Source organism: Chanodichthys erythropterus, chromosome 15, assembly GCF_024489055.1.
Source record: "Chanodichthys erythropterus isolate Z2021 chromosome 15, ASM2448905v1, whole genome shotgun sequence".
In the NCBI taxonomy this organism is placed as follows: domain Eukaryota; kingdom Metazoa; phylum Chordata; class Actinopteri; order Cypriniformes; family Xenocyprididae; genus Chanodichthys; species Chanodichthys erythropterus.
In genome coordinates, this window is record NC_090235.1 from 26,368,925 (window position 1) to 26,396,814 (window position 27,890).

The 27,890-nt window shown below is 37.3% G+C and overlaps 2 protein-coding genes across 5 annotated transcripts in view; one reads left to right on the forward strand and one right to left on the reverse strand.

The window, feature by feature from the left end:
* The first annotated feature begins 2,070 nt into the window (after positions 1-2,070).
* On the forward strand, positions 2,071-15,923 carry gmpr (guanosine monophosphate reductase). Its single transcript, XM_067361719.1, has 9 exons — positions 2,071-2,357; positions 7,022-7,141; positions 7,382-7,465; positions 9,452-9,625; positions 9,764-9,845; positions 9,939-10,045; positions 12,721-12,763; positions 13,204-13,363; positions 14,919-15,923. Exons 1-9 carry the CDS (start codon positions 2,271-2,273, stop codon positions 15,097-15,099), a joined length of 1,038 nt encoding a protein of 345 aa, XP_067217820.1. The 5' UTR covers positions 2,071-2,270; the 3' UTR covers positions 15,100-15,923.
* A 3,319-nt stretch (positions 15,924-19,242) lies between these two features.
* atxn1a (ataxin 1a) overlaps positions 19,243-27,890 on the reverse strand; it is a 112,330-nt gene continuing 103,682 nt past the window's right edge. For all 4 annotated transcript variants that reach the window (XM_067361714.1, XM_067361715.1, XM_067361717.1 and 1 more), the window contains one exon: positions 19,243-27,863. In XM_067361714.1, the coding sequence (XP_067217815.1) occupies positions 27,303-27,863 (561 nt within the window). In that variant the 3' untranslated portion in view covers positions 19,243-27,302. The remainder of the gene's footprint in view (positions 27,864-27,890) is intronic.

Below are 27,890 nucleotides of genomic sequence, written 5' to 3' on the forward strand. Positions count from 1 at the left end.
AATTGTGTCTGATTTGCCTCAGTCATTACAAGATTGAATCCAATATTTGGTGATAAAGCATAACAAGAGATTTATAAGATATCTTTTGTAGGCCAGTCATTTGACCGGGAACACCACAAGTGTAACAAGGTGGAAAATTAATCCCAAAAAACTACAAACCCGATTCCAAAAGTTGGGACACTGTACAAATTGTGAATAAAAACAGAATGCAGTAATGTGGAAAGTTTCAAATTTCAATATTTTATTCAGAGTACAACATAGATGACATATGTTTAAACTGAGAAAATGTATCATTTTAAGGGAAAAATAAGTTGATTTTAAATTTCATGTCATTAACACATCTCAAAAAAGTTGGCACAAGGCCATGTTTACCACTGTGTGGCATCCCCTTTTCTTTTTATAACAGTCTACAAATGTCTGGGGACTGAGGAGACAAGTTGCTCAAGTTTAGGAACAGGAATGTTGTCCCATTCTTGTCTAATACTGGCTTCTAGTTGCTCAACTGTCTTAGGTCTTCTTTGTCACATCTTCCTCTTTATGATGCGCCACATTTTTTCTATGGGTGAAAGATCTGGACTGCAGGCTGGCCATTTCAGTACCCGGATCCTTCTTCTACGCAGCCATGATGTTGTAATTGATGCAGTATGTGGTCTGGCATTGTCATGCTGGAAAATGCAAGGTCTTCCTGAAAGAGACGACGTCTGGATGAGAGCATATGTTGTTCTAGAACTTGGATATACCTTTCAGCATTGATGGTGCCTTTCCAGAGTTGTAACGACAAATGGCACGGTGGATTGTGTTCACCGTTTTCTGGAAGTATTCCTGAGCCCATGTTGTGATTTCCATTACAGTAGCATTCCTGTATGTGATGCAGTGCCGTCTAAGGGCCCGGAGATCACGGGCATCCAGTATGGTTTTCCGGCCTTGACCCTTACACACAGAGATTGTTCCAGATTCTATGAATCTTTGGATGATATTATGCACTGTAGATGATGATAACTTCAAACTCTTTGCAATTTTTCTCTGAGAAACTCCTTTCTGATATTGCTCCACTATTTTTCACCACAGCATTGGGGGAATTTGTGATCCTCTGCCCATCTTGACTTCTGAGAGACACTGCCACTCTGAGAGGCTCTTTTTATACCCAACCATGTTGCCAATTGACCGAATAAGTTGCAAATTGGTCCTCCAGCTGTTCCTTATATGTACATTTAACTTTTCCAGCCTCTTATTGCTACCTGTCCCAACTTTTTTGGAATGTGCAGCTCTCATGAAATCCAAAATGAGCCAATATTTGGCCTGACATTTCAAAATGTCTCACTTTCAACATTTGATATGTTATCTATATTCTTTTGTGAATAAAATATAAGTTTATGAGATTTGTAAATTATTGCATTCCTTTTTTATTCACAATTTGTAGTGTCCCAACTTTTTTGCAGTCGGGTTTGTACAAAGATTATCCAAAACATTTTGGGAAATGGTTACACCCTGTGTAAGCAAAGTCAGTAAGAAAATAACCCAAACTCAACACAATGTCAAGCAGAGCTTTATTCAGTCAGTAGGTAGCTGTATGCATACAGTATAATAAAATGTCAATTTACCTGGTTGGCAGTGCAGCTTGCAGTAACAAACAAAAGGCACTGAATAATGATATTAAATACATACTAAAAATAATGAAATGCCAAAAACAGTCCATGTGGACTACGCAGCAATCTTTATACTCTTCAAGTTCAAAGGTCACTTGCCCATGCTTTCTATATTAGACAACATCAAAAACTGAAGGACATTTAACTGTATTTCATGTCCTTCCTCAACATCCCTCCCTCTCTCTCATTTCCCATGAGATCACTAATTGATTCAGAGGCGCAATACCTCTGCTGGACAGCAGGAGCTCTGTGCACATACTGCAGTGCTAAGCTGAGCTGCAGTGACTGCGCTTGTGTGTGTGTGTGTGTGTGTGTGTGTTTATGTGTGCCAGGCAGCCACATAGGAAACACATCACTGCTACTGCTGCTGCCACTCCAGACTGAATGCAGGCAGAGGGGGGAAGTGGAGAGAGGAGAGAGAGAGAGAGAGAGAGAGAGAGAGAGGGAAGGAGAGAACGTACAGGCCTTGCCAAATAAAGCCATGGGGGCCTGGGCAGTGACGGCCCTTTCTCCACTATAAATACGCTGCTCTTCTGCAGGTTCGGGTTTGGTGCCTGGAGCTCTGGACCACTGACTGCACCAGCCCGTCTCAGGAGATTCTCATCCGCTCTCAGGCCTGTCACTATGCCACGGGTGGATGTTGACCTCAAATTGGACTTCAAAGATGTCCTTTTCAGACCAAAGAGGAGCAGTCTGAAAAGCAGGTCTGAGGTAAGAACATCTGCTTGCTGTCTCTGTTAAAAGAAATCTGTGCCACTGCCTTGTCATGTTATACCCGAAAGACTCATTTAAACTAAGTACCAAGGGAGCAGCATGTATGGTTGGGAGTGGCAATGAATGAAAGTGAAAATTAGGATGACCTTGACGAAGTTGATTTTTATGGGGCCCATGTTTAAACGTCAACCAGTGGTGCTTTATCAAGCTTGATCAGCAGACAGTGCTCCTGTAGTGTTGGCTTCTCTTTATTTTGTGGCATTGATGTGTCTTGAAACAAGTCCAGTGGTTTTAAGGGGTCGACTGACCAGGCTAAGGAACAGCAACCTGAGAGCTAGTGCTTTGAAAACATGTTTAAAAATAGGCCTGAGGCATGCCTACATGTCAATAGAGGCAGATTCCACTGTGGTGTTACTCTTGGTCACCCAACAACACATAATGGGGCCAAAACATACTCTTACATGATCATCTATACATATAAAGTGCCCTATTTCAGACCTTTGCTTCACTGTGATGAGGTTTGCTTGCCTGTATTTCTTTCATATTTCACCCAGACATCCTTTTGTTCCAGTTAACGTGTAGCTTTCTTAGTTAGCTGCTTTCAAAATCGACATGCTAATCTGTCAGGTTTACAACATTGACCATCTACTGTATATTCTGTTCATTTTTTCCTATGGGGGTCCTGGCTGATGAATTAGGAGGAGATTTTCACTGCAGGATGACGTAAAGTGCCGGTCAGATCTCTCTGCGGCTGGCTAATCTGATGGCTGTCAGTGTACGGCCAATAACAGTGGCTGTGATGATATACAGGCTTATTGAAATAGAACAGCAGCCGAGGGCCTCTTTAGAACCTGCAGTAATCAATCACGGACCTTGCCTCAGACATCAACAATAAGAGAGAGAATCCAAATCTTATGACTGTAATTTCTGGGATATGTCTCTTCAAACAGGAGAATGGTGAATTTGTTCCCCACAGCACAAGTAAATAGCAGCAGGATGATTATTCAGAGGGCAGTGTAGTGTGACTGATGTGACTGCAGCAGTTACTGGAACTGGAAATGGCTGGGAACTGATTCGGGGAACCTGAGAACGTCTGAGCATGTGTGTGTGTGTGTGTGTGTGAGAGAGCGAGCTTCTGTGCATATCACGTTGCAATATTTTTTTTTCTAAAACAAACCTAGAAATGATTCAGCACAAATTCACTTAAAGGATTGGTTCACTTCAGAATTAAAATATTATGATAATTTACTCACCCCCATGTCATTCAAGATGTTTATGCCTTTCTTTCTTCAGTCGAAATGAAGGTTTTTGAGGAAAACATTCCAGGATTTTTAGTGGTATTTTATAAGGATATAGTGAACTTCACTGGGGTACAACCAGTTTCGATGCAGCTTCAAAGGGCTCTACATGATCCCAGATGAGGAATGAGGGTCTTACCTAGCAAAACAATCAGTCATTTTCTAAAAATAAATATATACTTTTTAACCACAAATGCTCATCTTGCACTGCTCTGCAATGCGCCACGCATTACGTAATCATGTTGGAAAGGTCACGGAAGTACCGCAGTAGGGCAAAACTTCAAAATCATCCGACATCATTGTTTTACCTTTTTTTGTAAAGGGCATTTCACTTAGTTTTTGTTCTTTCACTTTGTAGACACTGGATTGGTACTTCCGCCTATGTCACGCGTGACCTTTCCAACATGATTATGAAATGCGTGGCGCATCACAGAGCAGCGAAAGATGAGCATTTGTTGTTAAAAAGTGTATACATTTTTATTTTTTTTTTAGAAAATGACCAATTGTTTCGCTAGATAAAACCCTTATTCCCCTGCTGGGATCGTGTAGAGCCCTTTGAAGCTGCATTTAAACTGCAATTTGGACCTTCAACCCATTGTACCTCAGTGAAGTCCTCTATATGGAGAAAAATCCTGGAATGTTTTCCTTAAAAACCTTAATTTCTTTTCGACTGAAGAAAGAAACATCTTGGATGGGGGTGAGTAAATTATCAGGAAATTTTAATTCTAAAGTGAACTAATCCTTTAAATGTGCATCACAATGTCTCAGCTGTGCTTGATGATATTAATCAGAATTTGGCCATATTGTGATTATACTACTGTTAAAAAGTTTGGAGTTGGTAAGAATTTATGTTTGATAAAGAAGCTTCTCAAACTCACCAAAGCTTCATTTATTTGATCAAAAATACAGTAAAAACCGTAATTTTGTGAGATATTATTACAATTTAGATGAACTGTTTTTTATTTTAAAATCTACCATATTTTCCAGAATGTAAGTTGCACCTGACTATAAGTCACACAGGTCAAAATTGCATTGTTGAGGGGGAAAATAATAATAATAAAAAAGTTGCATTGGTGTATAAGTCACATTTTATTATTACATTCAGAAATAATGTAAAATACCATAATAAATACAAAAAAAAATACAATAAAAAACTTTTACAAACATTATAAACACCTAAATATTTTAGTTCCCCTAGTTACATTGAATTCTGTGACCCATCAAATTCTTTTTTTTTTTTTTTTTTTAAGTGAAATTGCAATAATAATAATAACAGTATAATAACAACAGTGCATAGATACATCTTGTCAATCATGTTAAGCAATATCAAGCATTGGTGTATATGCATGTTAACGCACAAACAGTAACAATACATCTTTCAAAACACACACACAAAAAAATGTCAAGTAAACATATTTACCTGTATCATTATTCCTTTTTAATAATACAGCTGGAATACAATTCTTCTGAATTTTGGGTCATATAACACCTTATTCAGAATATCCACTGAACATTAATATTTATCTGAACTTGTGCAAACAAAGGTAAATCTGGGTGTGTTATATACAGACAATTATATCAAGCTATTGAAGAAACACATTTTGGATGTTTTAACAAAAGAGCAGATATAATGGCAACAGCAGAATTAAAGCCATAATTACAAATCTTCTGGTTATTGGTTCTGCATACCGGTTATCAGATGCTTAAAAATACCAAAAATGTTATTGGTTGGGAAAAAAATAATATCCATTGAATGTGCGTGTCTTTATTCTACGGAAGATGATTAGGGCCAAGCAATAATAAAAAAATAAAACCATCTCAAGATTAAAGTTGTTAAATTTCAAGAAAAAACTCGTTAAATTTCGAGAAAAAAGTTAAATGTTGAGAATAAACTCATTAAATTACGAAAAAAGTGTTGTTAAATTTCGAGAAAAAAGTCGAGATAAAATGTTGAAAATAAACTCATTAAATTACGAGAAAAAAGTTGTTAAATTATGAGAACAAATTCATTAAATTATGAGAAAAAACTCGTTAAATTTCGAGAAAAAAGTCGAGATAAAATGTTGAGAATAAAGTCATAATTTAATGACTTTATTCTCGTAATTTAATCAGTTTTTTTCTCGTAATTTAATGAGTTTATTCTCAACATTTTATCTCGACTTTTTTCTCGTAATTTAATCAGTTTTTTTCTCGTAATTTAATGAGTTTATTCTCAACATTTTATCTCGACTTTTTTATCGAAATTTAACAAGTTTAATTTAACGAGTTTATTCTCAACATTTTATCTCGACTTTTTTCTCGAAATTTAACAAGTTTTTTTCTCGTAATTTAACGAGTTTATTCTCAACATTTTATCTCGACTTTTTTCTCGAAATTTAATTATTTTTTTTTCTCGTAATTTAACAAGTTTATTCTCAACATTTTATCTTGACTTTTTTCTTGAAATTTAACTAAATTTTTCTCATATTTTAACGAGTTTATTCTCAACATTTTATCTCGACTTTTTTCTCGTAATTTAATCAGTTTTTTTCTCGTAATTTAATGAGTTTATTCTCAACATTTTATCTCGACTTTTTTCTCAAAATTTAACAAGTTTTTTTCTCGTAATTTAACGAGTTTATTCTCAACATTTTATCTCGACTTTTTTCTCAAAATTTAACAAGTTTTTTTCTCGTAATTTAACGAGTTTATTCTCAACATTTTATCTCGACTTTTTTCTTGTAATTTAACGACATTTTTCTCGTAATTGAATGAGTTTTTTCTCAACATTTTATTTAGACTTTTTTCTCGAAATTTAACAACTTTAATCTTGAGACAGTTTTATTTTTTTATTATTGCTTGGCCCTAATCCTCTTCCGTATTATTCTGAACATGCTGACTACATATACAGGAATAATCCAATGGCTGTGGAGCATGTAAACATATTTTTCAGAATCAGGTTTTAACCAGATTATGGATCTTAATCAGAAAAAGGATGCAAATATAGTTGTTTAATATATCACTATACTGTATGTTTTGATTCACATCTCAAACTAGAACAGTCTTTGTTACACTCCTTATTTTATTCAGAGAAAGCCCTACTGCACACTGAACACTGCATTTAACATCCCCTAGACATGGAGAATGACTCCAGTTCATTTGTTACAATGGATATGTGACAGTTAGATGGATCTAAATATCTTTCAGTTATAATATATGGGAGTGCATGCTTGGATGGGTTACAAGGACAGGAGAATAGGTTAGGAACACAGGATGTTTGGTGTTGATTATGGCCTTATCCATTAAAATGAGGCTCTTCAGACTGTCAAAAGTACCGTTTGTATGTTTGAAAAGTAATTTCCTCTTTATTTTTTGTTCTTGAAGGTTGACCTGCAGAGGACCTTCACATTCCGGAACTCAAAGAAGACATACAATGGCATCCCAATCATCGCTGCTAACATGGACACCACCGGCACTTTTGAGATGGCACAGGTGCTCAGCAAGGTGAGTGCTTCTTTAAACAAAGCACACTAACTGAAGAAACACAGCACCTGCGTCTGAAATATAACCCAGGAAAAGTCTTGTTTTACTAGGTTTTATCTCTGTGATTATCAAGATCTCAGTGAAACATAATTAGCTGTGTCCTGTTTCCATGCACTGGGATCAAGAGGCTCTTATTTTTCTGTCTGTCTCAGAGCCAGACACTTGCTGGCCTCTCAGACATGTTTCTGCTCTGTCTTTCAGCACACTCTCTTCACAGCCATCCAGAAGCACTACTCCCTGGAGGAGTGGAAGACTTTTGCTGCCAGTCATCCAGAGTGCCTTGAGGTGAATGGACAACAAATACTTTCTTGCCATGCTTAATCAAAAGCAGTTAGGATAATTAACTATGGTTTTAATATAGTAAATGTTTAACCATGTTTTTTGGAGGATTGGTTACCACAGTTCAGTTGTACTTCAAATACCGTGGTTAAACTATGGTTAGTGTAGCAAAACCACGGTTAATTTGTGGGTACCACGATTTAACTACAATAACCATGGACTTTTGATTTTATTTGTAGTAAAACAATAATTAATTATATAAAAGGTATAGGCCCAGTTTCACAGACAGGGCTTAGCCTAAGTCAGGATTAGGCCTTAGTTCAATTAGAGCATTTAATGAGCTTTTATAAATGTTCACTAGAAAAAAAAACATTACTGGTGTGCATATTGAGACAAAACAAAGGCACTGACATATTTTAAGACATGTCAGTTCAAGTTGCTTTCAGTTAAAACAGCTCAAACATGGATTTTAGTCTGGGACTAGCTTAAGCCTTCTCTGTGAAACCGAGGGAAAGTCTATCAACTGCCTAGCAATCACACTGAACATCTAACAAGGCATACATCCTTTCTAACCACCCAGCAGCATCATAGAAATCACCCTGAACACCCTAGCAACCACATTAAACGACTAGAAAATGCCTAGCATCCCCCAGCTATTATCCAGATGCACCCTAGTAACACCATAGCAGCAATCAGCCAAAATACCCTAGCAACCACCAAGAAACTAGCCACAACAATCGAGCAACACCCAATCAACTGCCTACAGACACAGAATAGCCAACAAATAACAAGTGATAGGCCTACATCCTTTCAGACTTAAAGGATTAGTTCACTTTCAAATTAAAATTTCCTAATAATTTACTCACCCCCATGTCATTCAAGATGTTCATGTCTTTCTCTCTTCAGTCGAAAAGAAATTAAGGTTTTTGATGAAATCATTCCAGGATTTTTCTCCATATAGTGGACTTCAATGGAGCCCAAACGGTTGAAGGTCAAAATTACAGTTTCATTGCAGCTTCAAAGCGTTCTACACGATCCCAGACGAGAAATAAGGGTCTTATCTAGAGAAACCATCGCTCATTTTCTTAAAAAAAAAAAAAAATTAAAATTGTATACATTTTAACCATAAATGATCATCTTGAACTACACTGCTAAGTGTATTACTGCCCTCCTCAGGTCAAAGTTAGAACTAAATTGTCATATACAATATTCTAGTGCAAGTGTATAACAATTAGTTCAAACTTTAACCTGTGGAGGGCAGTAATACACTTAGCAGTGTCTACACTGGCGGAATTCTAATAGAGAAGAAGAAGAAGAGAGCTAGTTCAAGATGAGCATTTATGGTTAAAAGGTATATAATTTAACATTTTTTTTTTTAGAAAATGAGTGATGGTTTCTCTAGATAAGACCGGAATGTTTTCATCAAAAACCTTAATTTCTTTTCGACTGAAGGGAGAAGGACATGAACATCTTGGATGACATGGGGGTGTGTAAATTATCAGGAAATTTTAATTTGAAAGTGAACTAATCCTTTAAATCTGTAGGCCAAAAAATCTGTAACCCCAACAGACTAGGCTAACACTATGGAAGCTTTTTTTCAGCCACGGAATTAAAAAATAAAATAAAATAAAATAAATAATTGCGACTTTTTATCTCACAATTCTGACTTTCCACTCGCAATTCTACTTTTCCCCCCTCAGAATTGTGTCATATAATCTCAAAATTCTGAATTTTTTTCCTCAGAATTGCCTGATAAAGTCGCAACTGCGTGTTATAAAGTCAGAATTGCGAGATATAAACTCGGCCTAACTCACAATTGCGCGTTTATACATAGATAAAAAAGTCGAAATTATTTTTTTATTATTCCGTGGCGGAAACGAGCTTCCATACTAACACACGTGTAACTTTTAGCACATTTAGCTTTCAAGACTTTTTATTCCTTATTCCACCACAAAGCTTTTGCAGTAAATCAATCTACCGTCTCATCCTCAGCATGTGGCGGCCAGCTCAGGCAGTGGAGTGGCGGATCTGGAGAAACTATCCAGCATCCTGGAGGCCATTCCTCTCATCCAGTACATCTGCCTGGACGTGGCCAATGGCTACTCAGAACACTTTGTAGAGTTTGTAAAAAGAGTTCGGGAAAAGTTTCCTAAGCACACCATCATGGTGAGATTTTTTTTTGCCCAAACATAATATAACAAGCATTATAAGTATACATTCATTTTGTTAAACACCCATATAAGTATACATTTATTATGTTTCCTGAACTACAAATGTCATAACACAATGATCTTGATAATTTAGGCAGGAAATGTGGTGACAGGAGAGATGGTGGAGGAACTTATTCTGTCTGGAGCTGACATCATAAAAGTGGGCATTGGGCCAGGTATCAGATTAGATTACCCAAACTTGTAATAGATAATCATCCTTCATATTAAATTCACATGTTAATGATGTTTGGCTACACTGTGATCTTCAGGTTCTGTGTGCACCACACGCATTAAGACCGGTGTGGGTTATCCTCAACTGAGCGCTGTTATTGAGTGTGCTGACTCGGCCCATGGACTGAAAGGACACATAATATCTGTGAGTCTCTTTAAATGGCTATCATCTTTAGCATGTAGCCATCCTTTAATGCAATGCATAGACTGACAGGTGGGAACCCATTTACAATTGACATCACATTACCACAAGAGGGCAGCATCCTCAATTCTATTCCAGTGTTTCTCTACCATGTCAGTTTTATGTGTCCCATTATTGAAAAGCTCAATGACACCAAACCAGACATGTGCTGTTTTTTGTGTGTTATCTTTTAGTGTTATCATATTTTTGTAGGCCAACCTAGAAGTTGGCACACCCTGGTTCCCTCACAAAAACCCAATAGGACTTTTCTATTGGCTTTTGGATTATTGCAGAAAATAAACTCTGTTATCAGCAAAAGTTTGATTCATTAGACCTTTTGTTAATCATGATCTTCACAAATGAACACAGCTTTAATGAATTTTGAAGCCTAAATACAATTTGCAGAAGTAAAAAGCTAAATATAGACTATGAACAAACCAGAAACACCACCACTTCCGACAACTCTTTCAGTTTTTATTACTGTAAAAGCAATCTACTGATGTTTAATGTCCCTGACAACCTCTGTAGTCGTACCATGTGGCCTCATTTAGTCTTGTTAGCAACCGCATTTTTTAAAACAAGTAAAAAATTTTTAAAAAAATCACAAGGGACTATCAATTATGTATTTTTTGTTGAATAATAAAACGTAAAAATACCTTGGGCTTGTGTTAACCACAGACCTTATCTCAGGAATTTAACTAAAAATCCATTTTAAAAAACTAATTGACTTCATGATGATAGAAGCAGTAGTGTTAAAATGTGAACTTGTTTCTGGGTTTTGGCCTAAAAATATGTCATCCATGTATGCAAGCTTGTTTCCGCCACGGAATTAAAAAAAATAATAATACAAAAGGTAGGCTAATTGTGACTTTTTAGTTCACAAATCTGACAATTTTTCTCAAATTTGCAAGTTATAAATTTGCATTTGCGAATTGTGTTTTCCTCCTCACAATAGTTTATATCCCTCACAATTCAGACTTTATAACTTGCAGTTAAGAGTTTATCTTGCAATTCTGAAGAAAAAAGACAGAATTGTGATATAAAAAGTTTTTATTTTTTATTCAGTGGCGGAAACAAGCTTCCATATCCATGCAGCACTCTATTACAATTAATTTTATTTTAAACAAGAACACTTTTCAGGTAGTTTCTTCCTTTAAAGGTGCCCTAGAACATGTTTTTAAAAGATGTAATATAAGTCTAAGGTGTCCCCTGAATGTGTCTGTGAAGTTTCAGCTCAAAATACCCCATAGATTTTTTTTTTTAATTCATTTTTTAACTGCCTATTTTGGGGCATCATTATAAATGAGCCGATTCAGGGTGTGCGGCCCCTTTAAATGCTCACGCTCCACGCCCCAAGAGCTCACGCTTGCCTTGAACAACATAAACAAAGTTCACAGAGCTAATATAACCCTAAAAATGGATCTTTACAAAGTGTTCATCATGCAGCATGTCTAATCGCGTAAGTACAGTGTTTATTTGAATTTTTACATTTGATTCTGAATGAATTTGAGGCTGTGATCCATGGCTAATGGCTAATGCTACACTGTTGGAGAGATTTATAAAGAATGAAGTTGTGTTTATGAATTATACAGACTGCAAGTGTTTAAAAAATGAAAATAGCGACGGCTCTCTTGTCTCCGTGAATACAGTAAGAAACGATGGTAACTTTAACCACATTTAACAGTACATTAGCAACATGCTAACGAAACATTTAGAAAGACAATTCACAAATATCACAAAAAATATCATGATATCATGGATCATGTTATTATTGCTCCATCTGCCATTTTTCACTGTTGTCCTTGCTTGCTTACCTAGTCTGATGATTCAGCTGTGCAGATCCAGACGTGTAATCCCTTTCATAAAGTTGGGAACATGGGCTTTCAAATATTGGGGGCGTACACCCCGACTGTTACGTAACAGTCTGTGTTATGTTGAGATTCACCTGTTCGTCGGAGGTCTTTTAAACAAATGAGATTTATATAAGAAGGAGGAAACAATGGAGTTTGAGACTCACTGCATGTCTTTTCCATGTACTGAACTCTTGTTATTCAACTACGCCGAGGTAAATTCAATTTTTGAATCAAGGGCACCTTTAATGAGACACCTGAGCTCGTTTGTCATTCACAAGTTTTAACAGTTTCTAGTAGCAATCATGGAGAAAAAACAGTGAATTTATTTATAAATGAAATCCAGTTAAACTGTAAATTCTGTTTTATAGGTTTAACATAGTAAAATCAATATTTATTCCAAGTACCCCAAAGCAACTTCAAATGAAATATTTTTATAAGCTCATGCATTTCTGGGAATATAACCCATGACCTTTGTATCGCTAGTGCCACACTTTTCCAATTTGAGCTATAGACCTTAGTCAAAGTAGTGCCATATTTAGTTTTTGACAGGAAAGTGAGGCTGTTGAAAGTTGTGAGTTGGCAAAATTAAGTGATCTATGACCTTTATACAGTGCATGCCATTGTAAAGACTGTAAGTCTCTCCCTCAAAGCCTTGCTTTCATCTGCAATAAATTTAATATGGCGTCTAACCTGACTAAAGTCTATAGGAATTCTTTGCAACTGTGCTGTAATTTATGACTTTATATAGCTATAGGAGTATGTAGTAAAGCTTTCTTTTCCCTCTAGGATGGAGGCTGCAGTTGCCCTGGGGATGTTGCCAAAGCTTTTGGTGAGCAGTGATGAGTGGTTTCATGTTTCTAACATCAAACAATAACATAATTTTACTGCTTTTGTACTTTTATAAAAATTATATGTATTGTTGCCATATAAAGCCTTCAATTCTTATTCACATCAAGGATGATAATGATATAGTTTTAAAAATCATTCTACATATAAAACAATAGCAGAGTCCACACCACAACTATAACAGCACAGAGGAACAATATATGTTGGAGTCAGTTTCACAATGAATTTTCCCCTAGCTGTTTAATGATAAAAACATTGACAGCCAATCAGAATCCATCTTACTTTACAGAGCTTGAGGATTTAAAGTGACAGAATGTTCTTGTGCGTTGTGTGGATGCTAATATTATTGTTATAGCTTTCTTTATAGTTATTGTTCTTGGTGTGAATGGGTCTTTAATATGTCTAATAATAAATTCACATTAGGTGCTGGAGCAGATTTTGTCATGCTGGGAGGAATGTTAGCAGGACACGATCAATGTGCAGGTGAAATCATTGAGAAAGAGGGCAAGAAGTTCAAGCTGTTCTACGGGATGAGTTCGGACACAGCCATGAAGAAGTATGTCGGAGGAGTAGCAGAGTACAGGTGAGGATGTTTTCATACATTTATAGGGCATATTTATGGCTATTCATTTTGGGGTTTAAATGTGTTTGTTAAAGGGTTAGTTCATCCAAAAATGAAGATTATCCCATGATTCACTCACCCTCAAGCCATCCTAGATATATATACATGACTATCTTCTTTCAGACAAACACAATTGGAGATTTAAAAATAACCTGGCTCTTCCTAGCTTTATAATGGTAGTGAATGGGGGGTGTGATTTTGGAGCTCAAACAAATGCATCCATCCATCCATAAAAATAATCCATATGGCTCCCCTGACAGCAACATAATGTCGGCCCAGATCCGGTCAGATGTATCAGATGTGGGCCGAATCTGGGCCCAGGGGGTTAATAAAGGCTTTCTGAAGCGAAACAATGGGTTTTTGTGACCCCTGACGCGATGTATGACGTAGGAGTATCATAAGCAAATCGATGCGTATGTCTTCTGGAAGCTAGTTAGTTAATACAGTTTTAAAAATGGTTATTTTTCTTACAAAATTTTTCATCTCGCTTAAGAAGGTATTTATTAACCCTCGAGTTGTATGGATTATTTTTATGATGGATGGATGCATTTTTTGGGCTTCAAAATCACGCCCCCTATTCACTACCCTTATTACGGAAGAGGATTAGGGCCAAGCATTAATAAAAAATTAAAACCATCTCGAGATTAAAGTTGTTATATTTTGAGAAAAAAAGTTGTTAAATTTCAAGAAAAAAGTCAAGATAAAATTGAGAATAAACTCATTAAATTACGAGAAAAAAAGTTGTTAAATTACAAAAACAAATTTGTTAAATTATGAGAAAAAACTTGTTAAATTTCGAGAAAAAAAATCGAGATAAAATGTTGAGAATAAAGTCATAATTTAAGTTTATTTGAGTTTATTCTCAATATTTTATCTCGGCTTTTTTCTTAAAGTTTTATGATTTTTTTCTCATAATTTAATGACTTCATTCTCAACATTTTATCAACTTTTTTCTCGAAATTTAACGACTTTTCTCGTAATTTAATGACTTTATTCTCAACATTTTATCTAGACTTTTTTCTCGAAATTTAACAAGTTTTTTCTCATAATTTAATGAGTTTATTCTCAACATTTTATCTCGACTTTTTTCTCGAAATTTAACGAGTTTTTTCTCATAATTTAATGAGTTTATTCTCAACATTTTATTTAGACTTTTTTCTCGAAATGTAACGAGTTTTTTCTTATAATTTAATGAGTTTATTCTCAACATTTTATTTAGACTTTTTTCTCGAAATTTAACAACTTTAATCTCGAGATGGTTTTATTTTTTTTATTATTGCTTGGCCCTGATCCTCTTCCGTACATTATAAAGCTTGGAAGAGCTAGGATATTTTTTAAATACATCTCCAACTGTGTTCGTCTGAAAAAAGCTAGTCATATACACCTAAGATGACTTGAGGGTAACTCATGGGATAAATTTTAATTTTTGGGTGAAGTAACCCTTCAAAAGATGTGTGGCCCAAATAACTGTGATATTGCAGGTCATCTTATGTACATCTGTTTATGTGATTTCAAGGGCATCAGAGGGCAGGACGGTCCAGGTGCCCTACAAAGGTGACGTGGAAAACACCATCAGGGACATCTTGGGTGGTTTGCGGTCCACATGCACATATGTAGGAGCTGCCAAACTCAAAGAACTGAGCCGCAGGACGACCTTCATCAGAGTCACACAGCAGGCTAGCCAAATGTTCACCTAGTCACACAGGCTAAAAACACGCACACTCACAAATACAGACTCACCATTACTAGTTCAGGAACAGTTCAGCTGAAAATGAAAATTCTGTCATCATTCTATCAATTTGTGTGAATTGTTTCTGTAAATAAGCAGCATAATTCTACCATAAAGAGAGGGAAGACATTCACAAACAGATTTCCCTCTGTCTTGCAGTTTTCTGTGCTCTTTATAGTCATATGATTCCTTAGCTAACTCATTCAAAAACACTATTACACTCAGACAGACAGGCCCAGATACTCAGGAACCTTGCTGTATACATTTCTTTGGAAAGCCAATGTTGCAGTATGTTGCAGTTTTGTTCATTTAAAGCCTTTAAATTCTTTAAAGTATGCAATGGGGTCGCATCTGTATGAGAGGGTGAATAAGGAAACACCCAATAAGTCTCTTGACAGGACAATACTAGAGTGAAATGATTCATTCTTAGTAACTATGCAACCCATTCTCTCCCTATAGTATAGCAACTGAAAGAACTGCATGCTGAAGAAATTACACACCAGCAGAGAATCTTCTCTGCCACTTTATGCTCGCCCCTGTGTGTTGTACTGTAAGTTTGAGCTGATCTGAGCAGAGATTGGCGCATTGTGTACTGTTGTGAACTATTTCTGCTGGCCTGCTTCCTTTGTGATTGTACAATGGGTGTGGTGGGATGTCATATCAGACCAGAGGAATGTGAAAACTTCTGCACCTCATTTCTTCAACATGCCTTGCGCAGTTTATATGAGTTAGAAAATAGAGGATTAAAAGTGTTATAAGTGAAACATTACATATGGAGGAATAAACATCTGAATGAAAACTGTGGTTGTTTTATGCCCTAAATACCTTTCCATTTTTTGTTCAATTATGTGATCGAATATGTTATTTTGGAATAATGACTGGCTTAGTTTTAATTAATTTTAATTTTGATCAAAGCTTATGAATTAAACAGCTCGTAAACATACTTTATCCCTATAAAAATACAAATAAACAGTTTAAGGTACACTATGTAACTTTTGGACCTCTAGTGGTTAAAAAACTAAACTGCATGCATTTTGCAGAAGAACATTGTTTTGGCTGTGCTTTGGCTCTGCGTGACTGTGCAGATGAATATAGATATCTCACTGCTCATAAAGCCTTCACCACTAGGCTTAAGAGATCTAACCAGTTCAGATGGAAAGGATCTTAAGATGACTAGCTGTTACTGTATCCATAAATAAATTCCATGCACAGCCCTACAACAACCATAATGAAATGACCCTTCACAATTGATAATGATTTACAGTCAACTCTGTTACATGTGTGGCAATATATCTGTTCAATAAAATACCTTACTCACCTGTAATAAAAGTAATAAAGATGCCAAAAACATTACTTTTACAACATTTAAAATCCATATCTGCCATGAATACAGAAGTATTTCAACATCAATTTTTCCCACAGGGATTTTTAGAAAGTCTTTGTAGAGTCATTAGCCATGAACCAAATGAACCAGCTGAGGGGATTCACACAATCACAAAATTTGAAAAAAAAAAAAAAAAGTTTAAAAACGGAGTATTTAACGGCTTAAATAAGGGAAAGAACTACAATCCCATGAAACATTGTGAATGCCATAATCACGCTATGATTAAAAACAATGGATAAATATAAAACTATTGATTTAAAGATATTCATTATGTAGAAACAGCAAATATTTGCATGGATAATATGCATATTTTGCAATAAACTTAAATGAAGTAGTTTGAGAACATAGGGAGACTTATGCACTATTCTATGACGTTTGTAGTATTATTAGTGTGATTAGTGTGTTCACAATGAAGTGTGGGATGTTGGACACTTCATGCACTCAAATGTCACAGCTTTAATTACATAGTGGAGGGGGAGGAGCTATTAGACTCCGAATGCAAAATTACCTTATTCATTTTTTTTTTCGTTCGTCTTTCCGTTAAGAACATCACCAACTTCAACTACATGGTTGTGTACATAGTGCATAAGTAAGTACATAGTCTATAGTGTGTCATTTGGGACTTAACTTGACTATTGCTGCGTCTGAAATTGAATACTTCTCAACTATATAGTAAGTGAAAAACAGCATGCGAACAGATGTCCGAATTATTAGTATTCGAAAAACAGTAGGCGAAAAGTACCCAGATGACTTACTACTTCCGGCGAGATTCTGAAATGTGCATACGATGGACACTTTACTATCCCATGAGGCCACGGGGGAGGATTTGTGAATGGAGTTGAAGGGACATAACTGACGCTGGTAGGTCATGTGACAGTAACAACATGGCGGATGTAGTACGTTCGAATTCATTCATACTACACACTTTCGTACTATATAGAACATCCTTTTTCAATGGTCGTGAAGTAAACTTAAAGGTGCCGAAGAACATGTTTTTAAAAGATGTAATATAAGTCTAAGGTGTCCCCTGAATGTGTCTGTGAAGTTTCAGCTCAAAATACCCCATAGTTTTTTTTAATTAATTTTTTTAACTGTCTTTTTTGGGGGATCATTATAAATGCGCCGATTCAGGCTGCGGCCCCTTTAATTCTCGTGTTCCACGCCCCAAGACCTCACGCTTGCCTTACACAACATAAACAAAGTTCACACAGCTAATATAACCCTCAAAATGGATCTTTACAAAGTGTTCGTCATGCAGCATGTCTAATCGCGTAAATACAGTATTTATTTGGATGTTTACATTGATTCTGAATGAGTTTGATAGTGCTCAATGGCTAAAGCTAACATTACACACTGTTGGAGAGATTTGTAAAGAATGAAGTTGTGTTTATGCATTATACAGACTGCAAGTTTTTAAAAAATGAAAATAACGACATTCTTGTCTCCGTGAATACAGTAAGAAACGATGGTAACTTTAACCACATTTAACAGTACGTTAACAATATGTTAACGAAATATTTAGAGACAATTTAAAAATATCACTAAAAATATCATGATATCATGGATCATGTCAGTTATTATTGCTCCATCTGAGATTTTTCGCTATTGTCCTTGCTTGCTTACCTAGTCTGATGATTCAGCTGTGTACATCCAGATGTCCTGCGCTTGTCTAATGCCTTGAACATGGGCTGGCATATGCAAATATTGGGGGCGTACATATTAATGATCCCGACTGTTACGTAATAGTCGGTGTTATTTTGAGATTCTCCTGTTCTTCGGAGGTCTTTTAAACAAATGAGATTTACATAAGGAGGAGGAAACAATGGTGTTTGAGACTCTCTCTATGTCATTTCCATGTACTGAACTCTTGTTATTCAACTATGCCGAGGTAAATTCAATTTTTGAATCTAGGGCACCTTTAAGTTCAAATGTAATAGGCTACCTACTTTAAAAAATAATTTGAAATAATGCTGGCTAATGGCTTCAACAAAAGCATCAATTAACAACTTTGTAGCTCACAGTAGCCATCTTAAATGGTTTATAAATTGTTAAAAATCTCCTATGGAGAAAATGAATGATTTGTACTTCTGAAACCCGACTGTTGCACTCTATCAGGACCCCAAGCAAATCCCTTTGGCTCAAAGGGTATATTCACACCATGTCGTAATTACGAGATTTCAGCATTCACGTCCTCGTAAAGCTCATAATTACAACTTGTAAATTGGGAATTTTTTAAGAGCTCAAAATTACGATAATTACGACATGGCGTGAACCCGGCTAAAGAGACCCGATTTCTCATGACACTGGTTTCAGTTGATAATATTCAGCTTTGCCATGGAAATATCTGACTGCTGATCAGAATCGAGTATTCCAGAAAGACGTGTAAAGATTTTTGATAAACATTTCTTACAAAGTTCAGTGCCTGGGGGAGTATTCATCACACACAGATGATAGGCTAACTCATGATTCTTGCAACAAATGTGTATATTCAATACTTTTATAAGCAACTTACCTTCTTTTCAGACTATACTGTACTATGGTTTAAACTATATGGAGACACAAAAACAGACAAGCAGACATAGCTGAATCAGTCTAAGCTCATTGTGCCAGTCATTGCCGTTTCCCACACAGTCAAGTGTGGGTTTGTCGTGTCTGATAAGATCTCAATGTCTTCCATCTACACTTTTTCAAATGAATGATCCAGCTTGGAACAGAAGCGAATACTCAGGGCCGCCTCCTCCGCCAACACCCACACTCCATTGACTAGGTGCGCTGGAGTCAAAGAAACCTGTGGAACACCTAAATGTACAATTGTTTGAGTTATCTGACAAAAGCACCTCTGAAATCCCGTTCTCACAAATCACAAACTCCAAAAAGGGTGCAGTTTGCAATTGGCACTGTAATTTTTATTAGTACGTGTATACTGCAACAATAAACTTGTACTGGTATACAGACAATTTCTTTTTTAAACAAATTTGTTCACAACCTGAATCAAATATTGTTTTGTTGTTCAGAATAATGAAATAAGTTCTAACTAGAAAACCGGCAAGCACCATCAAAGAAAGGGACCAAAAAATCCAAGAAACAACGTGAGTGTATCCTACAAATAGACACACCACAATTAGAAAATAGAATTTCAATTCAATTTTTTTTATATTAGTTTTCTTTCTTAAAAAAGCTAGTGCAAGTACAATATTTTACACAACTTACAGAGTATGCACGCATATGGAAATAAAATGAACCAAAAGAACAAATAAATTGCCTTTCACAATTATGTCCTATGCTTTATTTATTTATTTTTTTAATATCTATTTTCCTTTACTAAGTAAGGTGCAAAACACAACTTCCTTTTCCAACAGCCAACGCTTGCTACTGGCCAGAATCCTCAAATACAATTCCAAGAAAATAGAACCTCAGGATTGGATGTGACATTCATTTTTTTTCTTTAACAGTCTGGCTCAACATTTCTACATGATGTCTAACATACTATAGGTCCAGTAAATCCACAGCACTCAAACTATGGAGAAAACAAAACACTGACAATATGGCAACCTACCTCCACCGAGTCAATGTTTTTTTGAACAGTAGGTAAAGGTCCAATCAGGAGGTTTTATGATCGTGGATCTTTCTGCCCAATGGCAAGTGAAAAAAGAAGCTAGAAACAGCTTCCATTTCCCTTCCAATGGAAGACTTCAAATCTCTTTATGACAAGACCTGCAACACCTCTAGTCCAGCAAGCCTGGGGTATTACTGCTATATCTGAACCCACTCCTTCCTGAGGAATGACCAATGGCTTCCTGTGTATCACAAAACACATCTTTAACATTTCAACCTCAAAAGGGAAAACAAACAGGAAAAAAAAAAAAAAAAAAAAAAAATAGAGGTGGCTGGACATGCGTGCACGTTTGATGATAACCGGACGCTGTTCACCTTACAAGGTGGACATAGTGTTATTTCACATCCGGCTAATCTTATCTGGCCTCAGCTTTAAAATCATGGGGCGATAATTCATGAGAAACTACCTTCACCATTCATTCGGAATCTACACAAAACATACCTGGAAATGTTAAAATTAGGCCTAAAAAGATTTTACAGAGTACAATTTTACAGAGACATCTTATTAAGCATTCATTGGCAAGAAATCCAGAATTACAAAATGACCTTTTTTTCTTGAAGATATGTTATCTTGAGAGTGTACTTGTACAAATTCTGAAGGATAAATACACACGTTACGAGGCTGTTGATTGCTATGTGTGAAGGTGACATTGGGTATGTGAAAACAGCATCTGTACACGAGTCGGTTCCGGCCTGTGATGGTCGATACGTCCCTGGCGTTTAGTTCTCAGCGGTTAACCGTGGTTGAGCGTCCAGTTCGACCCAACAGTGACAAATACTCCTCGGGATTCAAGGGTTGTGCGAGTCTCACTCCTGTGCTCTGGACAGGCCTGGCCAGATGAGGGTGACAGAACACAGGATGTACCTCTCTCCGAGGAAGCCTTTGTCAGTTTGCCGGCTCACCAAAACGACGTGAGAGACGAGGGCCGGTGCACTGCTTTCACTATCCAGCACTGATATAGCTGAATGATCATATATCAATTATAGCATTAACAATAAGACTAGTTACAATACCCATATCAAGCAGCCCATACATCAAGTTAGGGTGAAACAAAACCATAATGTGGGCCTGTAGAAGATTCTCAGCCTGAGGTTATTAATCCAGCTGTTTGGACAATTGACAAGATGTCAAACAACAGTCAAGTTGAACAGAGAAATCCTGACTGATTTTACAACTAATTTCAAAGAAAAGCAAACTCAAAATAAAGTTGTTTTTCTTCAATGAGAGCCACAATAAAAGAAAAGAAAAACTTTTGATTTATTTTTCAAACTGCTGAAACTCGCAATCCAACATTCGTCTTTTTTTTTTTTTGTATTTGTGCCAGAAAAATGAAAGTAAAAACAAAGAAATTGTCAGCGGTGCTCCTCTTATGAGAGAGAGAGAGAGAGAGCTGTCACAGAGCCTCTCTTAAAAACATTCATTAAAACACTTTCTCTCGTCTCCTACCATGATAAAAGAGTGCTACAGAGGAGACCGAAGCAAAAGTACAAAGTCCAAAGTACATGAAGCAAGGTCAAATATAGAACCAACATAAAAATAAAACAAAACAGAACGACGGTGTTGGAGCACACATCAGTACAACAAAAAGTAAAGTCATCTCAGGTTCGCAGAGGACCATTCAAACTTTATTTCAACTCTCTGTCCTCGTCGTCTCAACCCGTTGGACCCAGGAACGGGCCGAGACGGAGGGAATTCGTATTGGAGGGGAGAAACTGCGATGACGCCATACTCTCACCCTATTTTCCTCGGGATTAGAAAGTGCTGAAACAGTATTATCAAGTCTATCTATTTTATAAATGACAAAAAAAATGTGCATTTTGTTTTTCGTTTGTTTCTATAAAAGTGGTCCCCACTTCGATGAGGTTGATGAATCATTTCTCAGTCTTTTTTTCAGTATCTTGCATGTGTGAGGATCTGGGCTTGTGACGTCAGAGGGACAACAGGCAGACGGACAGACAGCTTGTGATGCGGACAAACAGACGGACAGAGTGTGTTAGGAAGGCCTCATATGGTGTAGAGACATTGTGGGAAACCAAAGCACAGGGCCAATGAAATGACTGCTTCTGGTTACAGCAGTTTAACACACACAAGAATATATGTATATATATATATGTATATATATGTATATATATATATATATATATATATATATATACACCTCTTTACATGTACACAAACCTTTCAAAGGTCACACAACCTCCTCGACACACACATTCAAACCTATTTCTCATCCCTGAGTAAGCCCAAGGAAAGATTTTGACCTTTATCAGAAAAGCAAATGATGTTGTCATAATGTCAGAAACAGCAAACTCTCCCCTCTGCCAAAGAAAATGAAACACACTGAGGGTAGGGGGGGGTGCAGAAATGTGCAACATTTCAACAAAGTGAAGCACAATATTTGCAATGTTTACTCACAAACAGCGAAATAAAATCATAAAACCCACAGGCTACAAAGAGAAGGTATATGAATGGAAACCACAGAAACAGTGCTACATGCAGATGGCACAAACTGTTACGACGTTGGAAACATGTCAAGCTTAAACAGAAGAAGAGTTCAGAACATCACCAGTGGGGTTTGAGTTTCATGTGACATTGACTCTTTAAAATAGGTGTCAAAACAGCAGCCAACACTTTTAATGTTCTCTTATTTCTCTTGTATCTCAGCACTGGAGGTCATAAGAGACTATCTTTATCAGCACAATAAACCGCCAGCTGTACCATGTGCATCTTTTATTCTCTTTGTTTGTGATGACCATCAAAAGCGATGGCACAGAACATCTGTGATGTTTCATTCATTCAGGTCATCGCACGTCAAGCATATTTAATTCATTTGCAGTTGGACTTGTTCCTCAATATCAGATAAACAAACAGTGACATCAAATTAAGGTCAAAACGTCTTCAAGTAACAATTCCAAATGCAAACAAATAATATACCTGAAACTGAACGTCTCCTGGTCGATAACAAGTGACGCTTAAAGTCAACATGAATCAAAGTCAAACCCATTTACTTCCTCAATGCTCATTCCAGGTCTTATTGTGAGCGAATCATCGGTGCAAGGTACTTCAAAGAAAAGAAAAATAGGAAAAAACGTAAAACGACTTAACTTTTCCAATGATATCACTAAGGCCAGGCAGGTGTAACCCCTCCTTTTCGAACCACCCGCTCTAAGCGGGACTCGAACCCTGTTCCGCAGGCATGGGCGTTGGGCGCTCTAACAAGGAGGCTAAAGACCACCGTCTCTAGCGTCATTTGCTAGAGCACCTCTTGAGATCAGGGAAGAGAGGTTTACACGCATAGCTCTTACCGGCCTACATCTGTTACACTCACCCCCCTAAACCTCACTCCCATCCGGGTCACGGCACCAATATAACCCCTCTTTTTCGAACCACCCGCTCTAAGTGGGACTCGAACCCTGTTCCGCAGGCATGGGCGTTGGGCGCTCTAACAAGGAGGCTAAAGACCGCAGTCTCTAGCGTCATTTGCTAGAGCACCTCTTGAGATCAGGGGAGTGAGGTTTACAGGCATAGCTCTTACCGGCCTACATCCGTTACATAGGCTATTGGATAATCTTAACCAACTAGCTATTTAGGTATTGTTTTAGCAAACTCATATACATTCTGATATGAAAAGCCCACTTTTCTTGATTGAATATTCTGTTTAACTCTGGAATACGTCACATTATGGAAGCAAAATGGGTTGAAATGTCAATTCACATTGACTTGTATGCTAGGTGAGTATTACCGTTACATATTTGACCCCACAAAAAAATTAATTTCGACAGGCTAGGCAATATGAAACTCCATCACAAATACTGTCAAGGTTCTATGGCTATGAATGAGAGAGAGAAAGACAGATAAAAGAGAAAAGTGTGTGCCGGGTGAGAAAGAGGTCGCACGTACATGCCAGGCAACAGAAGGTAGCTAACGGTTGCGGTTGGGTAAACATACTCTGAGAGAGGCGTACTGGTTCTGTATGGGCACCTGAAGAGCATCTGGAGGTCACTATTGATTATGGGTTAAGACGGCTAAGAGGGGACAGACTCTGTCACTGCATATTAATTTACATTTCTCCCTGAAGTTACTGAGGGCTGGATGTGCAAACCGCAAATCAACCTAAAGAGGATAAAAAAACAGCTTGCTGAGGTCGAACAGAAGATCTGGCATTGATGTCCGGTTCTCTGTTTGTTTGTTTTTTTGGTTCAGCACTAGAGACTAAGGGTTATTGCTACGTGCCGTTGTTCGGAATGCTTCTCGTGTACGTGGAACCGCACTGTGCAACCAGAAGGAGGCAGACTGTAAAATGATCGAAGCAATGAAACACTGATCAAGAGAAGGACAACAGTGAAAGATAAGAAAAACAAAACGAATGCAAGACCGATTCGCCATTGACAGTCATGTTCTTGGGGTGGTTCATTGGACAAACAATATCACATCTTGTTTCTACCTTTTGGCCCAAAAAATAAACACAATGAAAATATCAAGTTTGATTGGTTGAAGCAGATACATCCACAAATACAATCTAAGTAAAACTAAAACACGCACATTACAAGGGGACAGAGACGCCATGTCAAATGGAAAAAAAGAAAAAATGCACGATTGTGGTGTTGATCTGAGAAACCCTGTTTTATTATAAAAAAATAAAGCATTTTTCAAATTGTATATGGGGTGCACTCACCCACCCTCCACCACCACTCATTAAATCCATCCATCCATCCATGCATCTTTTATTTTCTACTACTACCACCCATCTTCCTGCCAGATCTTCACCTACCCAAGCTAACTTGAGTGTGGCCGCTCGAATGACTCGACAAGTATGCAGGCTACAGGCTATGACTTCATCCACCCCTACGAAGCGAACGCCTCGACACAGCACCGTATACAATCCTGCTTCATGTGTATGTGTGTGATTCCAACCCTCCTGAAAAGGTTCTCTCTTGTTTTCCTAATGAAAATGAACCCAACAGACCTGCGAACCAAGCAAACATGTCAAGAAACTGCTACATTTCAGTAAAAATTGAGTTTTCGGCCCTGTCCTGTGCTGGCAGAAAACAAAATAAATCATGTTACTATCTCTCCAGATGTGCAAATTGCAATATTCTCTTAAGTAGAACTTAAATATCTATTTATAATATGTGTGGTTTGTACACACACACACACACACGCAAACACTCACGCAACACTCACACAAATATTCTACAGATCACTGAAATTACTACATGACTGTTTTCACATACGTTCGATGAGTCAGTGTCTTGGGGGACGGGACTAAAAACGTGCTCATGTAGTCTTGCGCTCTCATACAGTAAGATAGATATAGCATATGCAGTTCTATACATGTTAATGTACAAAAAATACATGACATATTTCAACATGATTGAAAATTACCATAACCGTGTACGTATTTATGCGTGTATAAGCCCGTGCGCAGATGCACACAAACTCACATGCGTGCACGACCACATACATTGCTAACAAACAGGTATATGACACCCTTCGATCCTCCAAAAATGTCTGTAGCCAGAGTTTCTCACTTTCATCTCTCACATCTCTTGTAAATATATAAACAGTCTCTGTATTCATTTCCATCTGCATTCACACTTTCATATGACTCTTTTTGCTTTAAATGACTTTAAATGGCAGTTGTTTAACGGGCCACGGCCTCTTGCGCCCGTCTTTACTCAAGCTGTCAGATCGCTTGAGATGGCTAAGCCAATCAAAAGCAATGAAAAAAAAAAAGTGCTTCCTTTAAAGCAGTCCTCTTGGGGACAAAATCTCATTGTTTGCTCTTTCATCAACTGTTACATTCATCCTTTCATAGTGACCCTCGTGAGCTATCACCTTCCCATAGAGTGCCATGCAACATCCAATTCACGATACAGCATACAGCACTGTGTTCATGTTTATAGATCAAAAGAAAATAGAAGTAGCAATAATAATAATAATAATAATAGTAATAATTAATATAATAATAATAATCATCAGTTGACTATCAGCTAGTGAGCATGACAGGTGTGTTAACTAAGTGCTTCAGGTCACTCATCTTATCCTCCTCAGACAACTTTCGCTCTCTTTCTATCGAAATAATCAACTTTCTTTTGTATGAACAAAAAACAGGCGAGACTGCACGAAAAACAAGGGACTACTCTCCATTGTGTTTGTATGCATCAAGATACATACATGCATCTATATATATATATATATATATAGACAAGAACCCATTCTGTGTCTAAGTAAAAAAATAACCCCTGATTGCAAGGTTTACACATTCATCACAAAAAAAAAAAAAAAAAAAAAAAAATCTACCCATCAGGTATGATAGGAGGGTTTGAAAAGTGAGACAGAAAATTAAAACATGCAAAACTACAAAAATAGTTAAATAAAAGGTTAGACAGTTGGATATATAAAAATAGACTTGTCCATCTTCCCTGTTTAAAATGATAGTTTCGTCTTTCTATGGAGCAACTGTCCCCGCTCAATGACATCATCTCTCTTGGCCTGTACCATAGTATTTGGAAACTTCTTCTTGCATTTCAATAAATGTTAATATAATCTATGCTAGTCTAACTGTGCTGACGCTGCTGCTCTATATTGTTAGGATTGATTTGGATAGTCTCTTTTAGTCACAGTTAAACAAGATGGCTGACATCATGTAAACTCCTGCAACCAGTGGAGGAGTGATTTCCGTTCTGCCACCATTAGCAATGTTATTCACACCAGTTGTTCATCTTCCCTTGCTAACATTTTTAGGTTCACTCAGCAGGCGAATGTTTTAATTGCCACTAGGTGTAGTTGAACCAAGTTTGTGTGGGCCAAAAAAAAAAAATAGAGGATATCGTAGGTAAGAGACTAGAGAGGCTTAGCTTTGTTAGCTGTGACTGATTGTATATACTGAAGCCTTCAGGATACCATGCAGTGCTCAGGTGTCTCATAACCTTCTCACCTTGTACTACATCTGCCCTGAATTTACCAATCAAATGAATTGCACCAATTGTCGGTGTAATATTGAATGCATCTATTACAATGTTAGAAGTGATTATGTACATACTGAGTTAATTTAGCCTTTAAGTAATCTGGATAGAAAATCAAATCAGAACTCAAAAAAAAAAAAAAAAAAAAAAAAAAAATTCTGAGGGCAAATTTTGCTTTTAAAACCTGACAGTCCAATGTGCATTCACTTGCCAATATTTGATCTGCCTTCGATACTGATTTTAACCTCCTGAGGAATGAAGGAAGGCTTGGGGAACGTTAAAGGGGGCTCTCCTTCAGGATTTTCTACTTTGCGGCCCTCAGGGGCCGACCACCTCCTTTTACGGCCTGTGGGTTTACCGCTGGACTTTGATTCAGTGAGCGGTGGTGCTTTGCAGATGTCTCTTTCGCCAAACCTCAGTTCTCCATTCTCTCTATTGCCTTGACCGCCTCCACCTCCCTGATCTACACACTGCCCAAGTCCATTTTCCTGTTCTGTGTGCCGAACACCTCCACGCGTGCCGCTTGAGAGTGTTTTGGGTGATTTAAGGGGTGGACCGAGGGTCGGCACATCCAAGACTTGCCCCTGGCTCTTCTTAATGGAGCCGTTCCTCAGGTTTTTCAGAGTGAGGGAGATGCAGACGTCACCCACTGAAAGCTTGGTGCATGGCAACTCGAGCAGCTGGCTAGTCCGTTCCGGACAACAGGATGACCAGCCCTGGCCGAACACAAAGAAAGGATACTCTACTAGAACCTCCACGCTGACCTGCAAGAGAAAAAGGGAGGCAAAAAG